This window comes from Lampris incognitus, chromosome 18 (assembly GCF_029633865.1).
Source record: "Lampris incognitus isolate fLamInc1 chromosome 18, fLamInc1.hap2, whole genome shotgun sequence".
NCBI classification, from domain to species: Eukaryota; Metazoa; Chordata; class Actinopteri; order Lampriformes; family Lampridae; genus Lampris; species Lampris incognitus.
The window spans coordinates 30,091,237-30,104,272 of record NC_079228.1 but is presented as its reverse complement, the minus strand read 5'-3'; the positions used below and the strand labels follow the sequence as shown (position 1 = coordinate 30,104,272).

The following is a 13,036-nucleotide window of genomic DNA, read 5'->3' as shown; positions in this document are numbered from 1 at the left end:
CCAATTGTACCCGGCCAATTACCCCACTTTTCCGATACGTCCCAGTCGCTGCTCCACCCCCTCTGCCCATCTGGGGAGGGCTGTAGACTACCACATATCTCCTCCGATACATGTGGAGTCGCCAGCTGCTTCTTTTCACCTGACAGTGAGGAGTTTCACCAGGGGGCTGTAGCGCATAGGAGGATCACGCTGTTCCCCCCAGTTCCCCCTCCCCCCCGAACGGGTGCCCCAGCCAACCAGAGGAGGCGCTAGTGCAGTGACCAGGACACATACCCACAACCGGCTTCTCACCCACAGACACGGCCAACTGTCTGTAAGGACGACCGACCGAGTCGGAGGTAACATGGGGATTCGAACTGGCGATCCCCGTGTTGGTAGGCAATGGAATAGACTGCCACACCACCCGGACGCCCCAAAATAAAATTATCACGAGATGACAATATATCCAAGTTTAATCCCAATAAAAAATTGAAACACAATAAATAATGAGTTACTGCCCAGCCATAGTCCAAAGACGTGCATGTCAAGTTAATTGGAGACACTAAAACTGTCCATGGGGGGATGACTGGTGTTTGAGGGATTGTGTTCATTGTCTCTGTGCCTCAGTGCTTGCTGGAATTGGCTCCAGCCTGGCTTTAGTATCTGTGGCCCTTAATTGGAATAAGCAGTTATAGAGGGTGAAGACGGAGGGGAAATAAATTGCTGTTTTGCTCTAGTTCAACTTAAATTTACTTATTAAATCTGAATTAATATTTGACAGAGATGGCTTAACCAATTTGAATCAGCATCCATATTTCCTTTGCTTGTTTCCTGGTATAACTAAAGTCAAGCATGTATAAGATTCACAGCTTTGAGGTGTGGAAATATTTGAAGACTAATGATTGGCCAACTGTTTATTTAACCTCAATTCTATTGAGCAAATTCAGCCAAAGGTTTGACTAATTGATTTCCTAGTGGGTCATAGTGGTTTACTGACCATTTTTAACGAAAATGAAATTCAAACTGGGCGGCACAGTGGTTAACGTGGTCACCTCACAGCAAGAAGGTCCTGGGTTCAAGCCCCGGGGTAGTTCAACCTTGGGGTTCGTCCCGGGCCGTCCTCTGTGTGGTGTTTGCATGTTCTCCCCATGTCTGCGTGGGTTTCCTCCGGGTGCTCCGGTTTCCTCCCACAGTCCAAAGACATGTAGGTCAGGTGAATCGGCCGTACTAAATTGTCCCTAGGTCCCAATGTGTCAGCCCTGTGATGGACTGGCGGCCTGTCCAGGGTGTGTCTCCCTGCCTGCTGCCCAATGACTGCTGGGATAGGCTCCAGCATTCCATGCCCCGAATTTCGATAAGCGGTTTGGATAATGGATGAATGGATGGAAATTCAAACTATCGTGGTCTTTCTGATTTCAGTTGCAGATGTAGTTGATGTAAATTGAGTCTGAAAATAAGCTACTTCTCTAATTGCGTATTATTAATTGTGCAGAGTTTATCTCTGTCATGTACTAGTACAACACAGCCTGAGATCCAACAGTAATGCATTTTGCTGTAGTAGCATTTTTATAGGTACATTTTATTTTAATTTCTTAAGATTAATCAAAAAAAATAAACAACTTTGTAGTTTTTCTAAATTCAAATCTTCTAACCTTTATTGTTTGTGTATTATGGGTTTTGTGTATCATTGCTACATTTTTCAAAACACACTTTGTAATGGGGGTGGGGGGGTGGAGATGGTTTCTGCAAGTCAAGGTGACTACTGCATTTCTGTTGTTCTGTGCAGGTGGTTGAGGCCGTCCCAACTCTCCCTGACATCCCTCTGCCAGCGATACAGCCCAACTACAGACCTCTGCCCTCCATCGACCTCACACCACTGTCCCCGCAAAGACGAAAAGGTAGCACGCTTCAACCAAGCCCATTTGACTATTTCAGTCATGTATGTGCATGTATATTTGCACCTGTCAGTAAAAGAAACTGCAGAATGGAGCATCCCATTGAGTCAACCAGATGAGTGTCTGTTATTCGGGCTGAGGTCTGGTTGCAGAATCCTGAACTTGCATTGAGCTCCAGGACCTTTGCTGCACGTCCTCCCATCTCTCTCTCTCCATTTCCAGCCTTTAATTAATGTCTCTCTTTACTGTTGTGTCTATCCATCCATCCATTATCCAAACCACTTATCCTGCGCTCAGGGTCGCGGGAATGCTGGAGCCTATCCCAGTAGTCATTGGGCGGCAGGTGGGGCGACACACCCTGGACCCTGGGCACGCCGCCAGTCCATCACAGGGCCGACACACACACAAATAAATTCACACTTAGGGACAATTTAGTACGGCTGGTTCACCTGACCTACATAGTCTTTGGACTGTGGGAGGAAACCAGAGCACCCGGAGTAAAACCCACGCAGACACAGGGAGAATATGCAAACTCCACACAGAGGATGACTCGGGACGACTCCCAAGGTTGGACTACCCCGGGGCTCGAACCCAGGACCTTCTTGCTGTAAGGCGACCACGCTAACCACTGTGCCACTGTGCTGCCCCTATTGTGTCTAATAAAACCCAATAAGTACCCCAAAAATTAACTTCTGTGATAAGCAAAATCAATAGCTAATTGTGTTCACCTACTGCTGTAATGGGTAGTCAGCAGGGTTTGTGAGCGGGGTGGCATGATGTTGCCTGGAGGGAAGAGCATTGGCATTCTCCCTCACTCTGAGATCACTTTGATGCCATTCCATCCTGACCCATGATGCAATTAAATTAATCTTAGTTTATAGCATTTCCCATAATTAAAATGATCAGTCCACATTATAGGCTGTTGTCTTTAATCTTGACCATTAAATATGACATTAGTTCGGATTGGTGGTATCTTCAGTTCCCCATAGCCTTCTGTAAAAAAAAAAAATCTCATGTCTCCTCTACAATTTCAAATTGGCTCATTCAGTGTTATGTTTCTAAAGTGACCTGTTATGAAATCCAGTTCTTTGCGCACTGCAGGCCAAACAAATGTGAAATTCATTATAGATTCAGACGGCAGGAAAAGTTTTTACACAATGGGGCTTACCTTGGATTTAACAAGGCTATGTGAAGCCAGTTTGTTTGGGTTGCATGCATATTCCAATATTCATTCACCGGTATTATGACTTCGTTTGTTCAGTTCGTGTGCGACTGTGGTGGTGGTATTCTGTGCAGAAGACAACCTAAAGCCAATGCCAAAGTTGGTAAGTGTTGGTTGAACAGGTGCTCGGATAGGAAAAGTGTCGGCATGGTGATAAGAAAAGATAAACAAGTTTCAAACATTGATAAGCGTTGTTTATTGTAAGCACTGATCTACATAAACATTTTTATCATAGATCAGTCAGGTTTCTCTCATGCATGAGCCGGTGCGGTGTATAAAATAGAAAATCCAGAGTGGAGTGGGAGCAGAGTAATGGCTTTGAGCCAGGAGCAGAAATCACTGGCGCTCTACTCCACTCCAGTTCTGTGGTAGTCAGACAATGACAGAGACGATTTCTTCTGGAATATTGGGTTGTGTTTTTTCAAAAGGCTAGCTGCTCAATCATTTTCAACAAGTTTGACATGCATTATCGGCCAAAATGCAGACGTGACGTGAAGATGGGTAAATTCTATGAGGAGTGCAAGTCTTTCAGTGTATCTATAACTGTGTCTCACCACACGCCCTCTCTTGCTTTTTTCTCCCCTCTCTTTCCTCCTCCTTCAGTTCCTTTGTCAAATGATGAGGAGGATAGTGGCTTCACAGGAAAACGCTTTAACTCTAAGATGGTGGTCTACTCAGGCGCCAAGACCTCCTACCTGCCCAAGATGATGACGCTGTATGAGCAATGCATTCGCGTGCTGCAGAACAACATTGACTGTGAGTGCATTTGTTGCACCTCTCTCTCTCTCTCTCTCTCTCTCTCTCTCTCTCTCTCTCTCTCTCTCTCTCTCTCTCTCTCTCTCTCTCTCTCATGTACATACATAAATGTGGATACATATCTCTGGTTTCTGAGTTTAACTGTTAAACAGGAAATATTTATATACTTTGGTGCTGTCAAAGTTTAACTGTGTTGGGGGGCGTCCGGGTGGTGTAGCGGTCTGTCCTGTTGCCTACCAACACGGGGATCACCGGTTCGAATCCCCATGTTACTTCCGGCCTGGTCGGGCATCCCTACAGACACAATTGGCTGTGTCTGCAAAACACACGGGTCTGTGTGTTTGGGCCTGGGACAAAGCAAGAGAGGCAAGATTGAGATGGCTTGGACATGTGTGGAAGAGAGATGCTGGGTATACTGGGAGAAGGATGCTGAATATGGATCTGCCAGGGAAGAGGAAAAGAGGAAGGCCAAAGAGGAGGTTTATGGGTGTGGTGAGAGAGGACATGCATGTGGTGGGTGTGACAGAGGAAGATGCAGAGGACAGGAAGAGATGGAAACCGATGATCTGCTGTGGCGACCCCTAACGGGAGCAGCCAAAAGTATTAGTAGTAGTAGTAGTAGATTTTTATTTATTTAGTTAGTTAGTTAGTAAGTAAGTAAGGCAGGTGCCAGTTACTTTTGCTGGCTCTTTATTTTTTACTTGGCCTAATTTTTATTTTTTAGAGAAAGAGACGGGAGAGAAAGTAAGAGAGAAAAGAAAGGCTGAGGTGAGAGTTGCCCAGACCATCATTTAACTTGGTTATGATACTAATAAAGTGAAGTGATGTACATCTTCAGGTATGTTTGCATTATTCTATGATCAATTTGTCATAATTTCTAAGCATGTAAGAGATGATTTCATAGATAAGTTGTAGCCATGGACTACACGTCTTTTAAATCAGACTTCCACAGAAAGGAACATCACATTAGTGTGTGGCACAATCCCGGTCTGTCATACCAGCTAGATCATCACTGAAAATGTCCTGGAAAAGTCCTGGAAAATGATCTCTAGAAAAGAGTGGGAATCCTGTCTGTTTTCATACATGAATGACCCAGGATAAATTGATCCCCCTTTTTAGATGCTCCCTTTTTGGAGAACAGAATCTTGAAGGCGTCCACTCCAAACAAAACAAATGTCTCTTGCAGTCTTTTTCACCAGTTTTCTTTTCACTTCCTTTGTTATTGCAAACAGGCCCCTGAAGCGATAACATATCACACATGCATTATCGTAATTAACAAATTCCACCCATCTGGGCTACCAGGCAGGATTTAAACAAACACTGCAAACCATTTGTGAATTCCTTCTTTACCTGCGTCTGAACGTGTGTGTGTTGTTTCAGCTATTGACGAAGTGGGAGGAGTGCCATTCGAGATCCTGGAGCCAGTTCTGGAGCGATGTACACCAGAGCAGCTCTACCGCATTGAGCAGTGCAATCAGGTAGCACATGCACACGTGCGCACACCCTCTCTTGAAAGCTTCAGAGAAGTTGAACACTTCAACTTCTTTGGTTTGCGAGTCTCTACTAGAATCCTACTCGAGACAAAAAGAAAATAAAGGCCTTACCTTATTGCTAAGTATTCATGGGACTGGGAAAACTGGTTATATCCTACAAACTTTTTTGAGGATTTTTGTAAGGGCAAAACTGGTAGGTTCACTTGCAATGATTTCAGTTCTGTTTGTCTTCACACAAGCTCGAGCTTGACAGAAACCCCAGAGGGCTGGTGATTCACACCAACCAATACAATAACCATAAATGGTGCAACTCGGCTCAGCAACATAATAGCATTTACCCACAACTGTGAATATTGCTGGAGTACTCTTCATTACAATTTGTGTTGTTGTGTGCCAATTGTTAGATAGCGCAGTGCTTCTACACAGGTCTGAATACTCTTTAGACTTCACAGTGTCTGTGAATCTCATAAGTGTAGTATGGGGGGGGGGGGTAGTTTTGACTAAAGATAGTGTCAGGCATTTTAACAGAGACCTATTTTCCTTCCATAATTGCCCTTTTATAGTTTGATACCGACCCACTGCTGTCAATATTCACCATATTTTTTTCCCCAATTTTCTCCCCAAATGTATCTGGCCAATTACCCTGCTCTTTTTGAGCCGCCCTGGTCACTGCTCCACCCCCTCTCTGCTGATCGGGGGGGGGGGGCACCCCGACTGACCAGAGGAGGCGCTAGTGCAGCGACCATGACAAATGCCCACATCTGACTTCCCACCCGCAGACACAGCCAGTTGTGTCTGTAGGGACGCCCAACCAAGCCGGAGGTAACACAGGGATTTGACCCGGCGATCCTGTGTTGGTAGGCAACACAATAGACCACTACGCTACCTGGATGCCCAATATTCACCATATTTAACACTAATAAAGACCTTGAAATCCCATGAAGGCGGTTTGGGTAGTATAGTGGTCTATTCCGTTGCCTACCAACACAGGATCGCCGGGTCAAATCCCTGTGTTACCTCCGGCTTGGTTGGGGGTCCCTACAGACACAATTGGCCGTGTCTGCGGGTGAGAAGCCGGATGTGGGTATGTGTCTTGGTCGCTGTACTAGCGCCTCCTCTGATCGGTTGGGGCTCCTGTTCGGGGGGGAGGGGGAACTAGGGGGGAATAGCGTGATCCTCCCACACGCTACATCCCCCTGGTGAAACTCCTCACTGTCAGGTGAAAAGAAGTGGCTGGTAACTCCACATGTATCGGAGGAGGCATGTGGTAGTCTGCAGCCCTCCCCGGATCGGCAGAGGGGGTGGAGCAGCGACCAGGACAGCTCAGAAGAGTGGGGTAATTGGCCGGGTACAACTGGGGAGAAAAGGGGGGGGGGGCAATCCCATGAAGAGACAGTAAAATGATTGAATATGGACAGTGTAGAGCTGTCACAACATGTCGTCGTCATGGGATTTCATCCTGAAGTTGACACTGGTTCTCCTCTCAGTGGTTCACGGAGGAATCGGATGACCTGTGGATGCGTCACTGCCAGAGGGACTTCAAGCGTGAGGTCCCGCAGGAATACGAGTCATGGCGGGAGATGTACCTGAGGCTGCACGACGAGCGTGAGGAGCGCCTGCGCATGCTCACCCAAAACATCAGCTCCGCACACGCCAACAAACCCAAAGGTAACATGGGGGAAGAGGATTTATCTTTATTTACTTTTCTTTTTGAACATACATGTCAAAAAACACACCAACAAACAAACAAAAAAGAGAAGGCCACTTAATCCAAGGTAAAGGAAAGCAAACCAAAAAAAAGGGGGGGGGGTGGACACTACCACCCCTACATATCAACATTCAGTTACCGTTTGAATTTAGAACAACAGCAACAATAAAAGAAAAAAAAGAAGAGGAAATCTTGTGCATCAGAGTACAAAATCCAAAGCGAAGCATTTATATACACATCAACCCACGATATTAAACGTCTCTCTTGCAGTCTGTTAAACCCTTTAGTACAATAGCTGCCAACCTTGGGCCTAGTATGTAGTTTAGTAAAGGGGACCGTATCTAAAAAAACTTACACTTAGCTCTGTAAGTCAAGTATTCCACAGGTATACGCTCAAATATAACCTTATGCCAACCTGCTACTGTAGGAGGCTTGTGATCTACCCATTTCAACAAGATATTTTTTCTTGCACAGAAAGACAGAACACATAAAAGCCTTTTGGTGTAGACACAGAGGATCTTTTCCAAGTTGAACACCAAAGATTATGTTAAGTTTATCCACAATATTCTTCCAGTATCCATCAATATATATGTACATGTCCAGACACGGTGGATATAACTCCCCACCTCTGTATTACACTTTATACATAGCTCAGACTTGTTGTGATCCGTTTTATGTGTAAGATGGGGAGTTATCTGTAAGCGGTGTAATAATGTAAAATGAGACTCTTTAGTTCTATTACAAACAGAAATGTCCTTTGCTAATCCCCATATCGCTTTCCAAGTGACTTCATCAATATTAAGATTCAGGTCATTATTCCATCCATGGAGTTTGGATATCAGATTACTTCTATCATATTGATTTAAGTACTCAGTATCCGCACCCTAAAATGCCTCTTTTGTTGTGGTGCAAAAGTATCTTTTCCATCGGGGAGGGCTGGCAATTGAAGCCAGTGTCCCTTTTGCTGTGCACGAAACTACGTATCTGTAGATATCTAAAAAAATCACTCTGGGGTAAGTTATATTTCTGGCATAATTGTGCAAATGAAAACCTTATGTCTTTCTCATATATATGACCTATAGTGATGATCCCTTTATGTTGCCATAGCTCAAATCCAGCATCTGTAACTCCAGGGGAAAGTCAACATTACCCCATACTGGAGAGAGGGGGGATAGCATTCTTTCTTGTCCCTCTTATTTTCTAATTGCTACCCAAGCTTGTAATATTGAGTTTATAATGATATTATTCCCAGTGGTACTTTTAATTTTTTTCTGTTCAAGAGCGAGCAGAAGACCCACCAGTGATGTACTGATCTGTGGTGATTCTAGATCTAGCCATATATACTTAGCACAAAAAGTAAGGAAATTTGTGTTTGGTAAATTATTTCTTTGTTGTAACGATGCTTCTTAGCAATAAATCTTATACCGTTGGAAAGCCTGTTTATTTCCCTTTAAAATGGCACCACATTTGTAAGGAACATGCATTTGTGGGATGAGCAGCAGAGCAGAGTATGTGGGTTGCGCCCATGAAAAATTTGCCAAATCTTCTTTGCCAATGCCAAACAGCTTATTTTGCTGTTGCTATTCACTCTTGTTTTGAGCTTCTGGTACCCCAGGTGCTGACAATCAGGTGCCTGATATAAGATTTATTGCCAAGAAGCATTGTTACAACAAAGAAATAATCTACCAAACACAAATTTCCTTACTTTTTGTGCTAAGTTTAGATTCTGAATTATTCTTTACCCATTCAGCAATATAATGTAACTGCGAAGCCAGTTGGAGGATTTTTTGAATTGTTTCACATGGTTAAAAAGCCCATGCGATGTAAATGATATCGCCTCAGGGAATATCAGTGTGAAACCAGGCTTGATAAACCGCTATCTATGTAGTAACTTTCTCTGTGAAGGGTTAGAATCCGTATAGAAACCAAGCTTGCTTGTACATCAGTGGACTTGATCAATTTGGTCTTTATTAGTTGCAGTATAGTTGTGACAGAAATGTTTTTTTGTGGGGCATCTGGGGGGAGTGGCAGTCTATTCTGTTGCCTACCACCACGGGGATCGCTGGTTCGAATCCCTGTGTTACCTCTTGCTTAGTCAGGCGTCCCTACAGACACAATTGGCCTTGTCTGCGGGTGGGAAGCCGGATGTGGGTGTGTGTCCTGGTTCACTGCACTAGCGCCTCCTCTGGTCGGTCGGGGCGCCTGTTCGGGGGGGGGGACTGGGGGGGAATAGCGTGATCCTGTCATGTGCTAAATACCCCTGGCGAAACTCCTCACTGTCAGGTGAAAAGAAGGGGCTGGCAACTCCATATGAGGGGGTGGAGCAGCGATCGGGATGGCTTGGAAGAGTGGGATAATTAGCCAAGTACAATTGGGGAGAGAAAAAGGGGGGGGGGTTCCACATTCAGGTCTTCTTGACTTATTGGTAACAAGCCAGTTTTGAATCAGAATCAGAATACTTTATTTATCCCCGAGGGGAAATTGAGTTCTATTACAGACACTCACGCTCTAATAACTAAAAACTAACAAGATAAAAGATAAGAAAATCATTTTGGCCCTGATATATTTAAAATTTTTCCATAACACATGGAAGTGTTGAATGACCATTTAGTGTTTCAGATATTGAAAGCTTCTTGAAAATCTAGTTAAGATGTAAATGACTGACATCAGTAAAACACCAAGCCAAAATGTTGGCCATACCACATCTGCTGTCTTCTATAAATGTAGTCAAGATGAGCAAAGAAAGTAGATTTTTTTTTGGAGTGCAGACTTTAAAGCTCAGACTTTCATACATAATCCCATTTAGATTAAACTGATATTGGCTCTACATGTCGTGAACAGTGACTTCTTATTTTTTAAAACTCAGATATCTGCGTTGTGTTGTAAATGTGAGTGTTGTCTCTACTGCCAGGGCGACAGGTAAAGATGGCGTATGTGAATTCGGTTGCAAAGCCCCCACGAGACGTCCGCCGCCGACAGGAGAAGTTTGGCACCAGCGGAGCCTCTTCCACAGCCACCTCTGCTTTGGCTGGAGCTCCTATCAAGTTAGCATGCACACACACACACACACAGCTGTCTTACCTGCTTCTAACCAGATGGGACTTCGTTGTAGTGACAGTAGTGGTACCTTTGACTAGGATTGCTTACAAGTGCAACATTCTCATGTGTGATTATTGCATTGTAAACACTTTTAAAAATCCTTACTATTTGAGAACATTTTTAGTCTTGTGTACATGAGCTTCTCGTGACTTTTTAGCTGCTATTTTAAGTACTTGAACCTGAATGAATGGCACGGTGGTGCAGTGGTTAGCGCTGTTGCCTCACAGCAAGAGAGTCCTGGGTTCGAGCCTCAGGGTAGTCCAATCTAGGGTGTCGTCCCAGGTCGTCCTCTGTGTGGAGTTTGCATGTTCTCCTCGTGTCTGCGTGGGTTTCCTCTGGGTGCTCCCGTTTCCTCCCACAGTCCAAAGACATGTAGGTCAGGTGAATCGGCTGTACTAAATTGTCCCTAGGTGTGAATGTGTGTGTGTATGTGTGTGTGTGTCAGCCCTGTGATGGACTGGCAGCCTGTACAGGGTGTCTCCCCGCTTGCCGCCCGATGACTGCTGGGATAGGCTCCAGCATCCCGCGACCCTGAGTAAGGATAAGCGGTTTGGATAATGGATGAATGAACCTGAATGTTGACAATGGAAGGAATGAGACCCTGCAGTCTATAGGAGAAAACATTTAGAGCGGAATTTATGATATTTGAAGTTCATCCTCCTGCTTGACCATTTGACTTACTGTGAGGATTGTAGGATAGTCCATCCATCCATTATCCAAACCGCTTATCCTGCTGTCAGGGTCGGGGAGATGCTGGAGCCTATCCCAGCAGTCATTGGGAATCAGGCAGGGAGACACCCTGGACAGGCTGCTAGGTCATCACAGGGCAGAGTGATTATAGTGTAGGATAGATTGCAACATAAAAATTACATAGCCTGCTTTTTTTTCCTTTGTAGTTGCTGAAGTTAAGTCAGTTAACTTATTCATTTAATTAACCAGATAGTTATCTGGGAGCTTGTGTACCTTCATGGTTCAGTTGTGAACTTGGGAGCACTTAAGTCTATTTTTCAACTTCCATATGCTCACGTTGGGTGGCCCTCTCATTGTTTTTTAGAGTAAGGCCAGCAGCCGCTTACACCTCTAGCCTTGGTAAAACCAGTCGCGCCTCCTCCTCCTCCAACAACAGCCCTCCTCACAGCTCCTCCCGCCCCCCAGCACTTGCCGGAGGAGGAGGAGGCCCCCCCGCTCGCGAAAAACCACAAGTCAAAAGTAAGTGTTTTGTGTGTGTTTGTTTGCTATTGACAGTAAATCATGTATCCCATTGTCCCTAAGGTGAATTTGTGTGATAGTGTTGCCTACGTAACAGCATGTAATAATGTTGTGAGAAGTTATATCTCTATTAGTTGTTGCCAATACGCTCATGAATTATTTTCTTTTTTGCCCTCTCAATTTTAGAGATTGCCCCCATGATGGCCAAAACTATCAAAGCATTCAAGAACAGATTTTCCCGCCGGTAGAGCGAGGGGAAATGAGACTTTTTAAAGTTTCATCTGTAGTGAATTTCAGTTTTCAAGAACTTTGGACGATTAAAGTGTTTTAAGTTCAGAAAATGAAGTGGGAGACATCTGTACAGTCACGTAGGCCAACTTTAAAACATACATACCCTCCACCCGATTAAAACACATATCAACTGTGTTGCCTCCAAAAATCCACTTTTTTTTTCCTTCTTAAAATGATAGCTTGTATTTTCAACATTTTTCCAAGTATTTATATTGTGAAATATGGTCTGTGGGTGTGAGATATGTTTAGGTGTTAATAATAGTAAAATGTCAAGATTTTCCAGGACACCAAGGATATCTATAAACCCTCACCTAGTCTAGCTTATTAAACCCTTATGTTCAAGCTGACGGTTACATACACTTTTTTTTGTCTTCATGGTAGTTTTATGAAATAAACCTAAACTTCCATTTCAAAGAAAAAGAACAGTTACTTGTTACTGTCCAAAGTGACCTAGCACTACATCAAGTTGCATTAGGAAAACTACAATCTTGTTGCTTTAATGGCATGCAAAGCACGTGGCGGCCGAGTCATCGAGATGCTGCCCGAGCGAGATGCCTAGTGACTCAGCATTTTTAGAGAACAGCTGAGACCTACCTGGACATGTAAGCTTTTTCATTTAACCCCTGTGGAGTTTTAAAATTAAAAATGTACCACAGGCATGGCATAGTTTTAATTTATTTCCCCCCCTGCATCCAAATCATCCCCATATGCTGTGTTTACTGTTGAACAACATGTGGACCCCTGCTTTCGTCTGCTTCACTGTGATAACCTGAGGAATGAGTTGACTGTCTGCGGACAGAGGACAAGAAAAAAACTCAACAAAGAAGAGAAGAAAAACAATGAGCAAGTAATAGGACCCCTGCAGCTTCACTCAGCTATGACGATGAGAGGTATTTATTTTCAACACTGGGACTTGGCACCCCTGAACTTGGACCCCAAAGGAAATGGATCAATCAATCAATAGTAACTTTATTAGATTTTATTAAATGTTGTATGGAAATTTTTAATAAAATCGACTTTTTTTCCCTGATTTATCTGCAGAGTCGTTTGTATTGTGTAGAAGGGAAGTCTATTTTAAGGGTCTATTTTAAGGCCCTTATTATTATCATTATTATTGTTGTTGTTATTAATGTTAATGTCGCTGATAGTGATGAGTAGAGAGCCAATAGGAGGGCGCGTTTGGACCGTGACGTCTGATGTTTTGGGCGTCTTCCTTGTCATGCGTTGTGACGGACACAGTAATTGTACACTATTTACTCCGGTTTCAGCGGGACACACGTTGCCCTGCCAAAATAAAAGTATCCAAAGGCACCGCTGAAGTGGTAATGGACCCTAAATACAATGGATCTCTTTGAAAACATTGCATTCTTTTAATAAATACAAG

General features: G+C 44.0%; 1 protein-coding gene across 1 annotated transcript in view; it reads left to right on the top strand.

The window, feature by feature from the left end:
• Positions 1–12,676, top strand: part of eloa (elongin A) — a 37,226-nt gene extending 24,550 nt beyond the window's left edge. Inside the window, exons 6-12 of the mRNA XM_056298496.1 lie at positions 1,766–1,877; positions 3,700–3,852; positions 5,233–5,330; positions 6,833–7,013; positions 9,965–10,097; positions 11,207–11,361; positions 11,548–12,676. Of these exons, the coding sequence (XP_056154471.1) occupies positions 1,766–1,877; positions 3,700–3,852; positions 5,233–5,330; positions 6,833–7,013; positions 9,965–10,097; positions 11,207–11,361; positions 11,548–11,609 (894 nt within the window). The 3' untranslated portion in view covers positions 11,610–12,676. The remainder of the gene's footprint in view (positions 1–1,765; positions 1,878–3,699; positions 3,853–5,232; positions 5,331–6,832; positions 7,014–9,964; positions 10,098–11,206; positions 11,362–11,547) is intronic.
• The last annotated feature ends 360 nt before the right edge of the window (positions 12,677–13,036 follow it).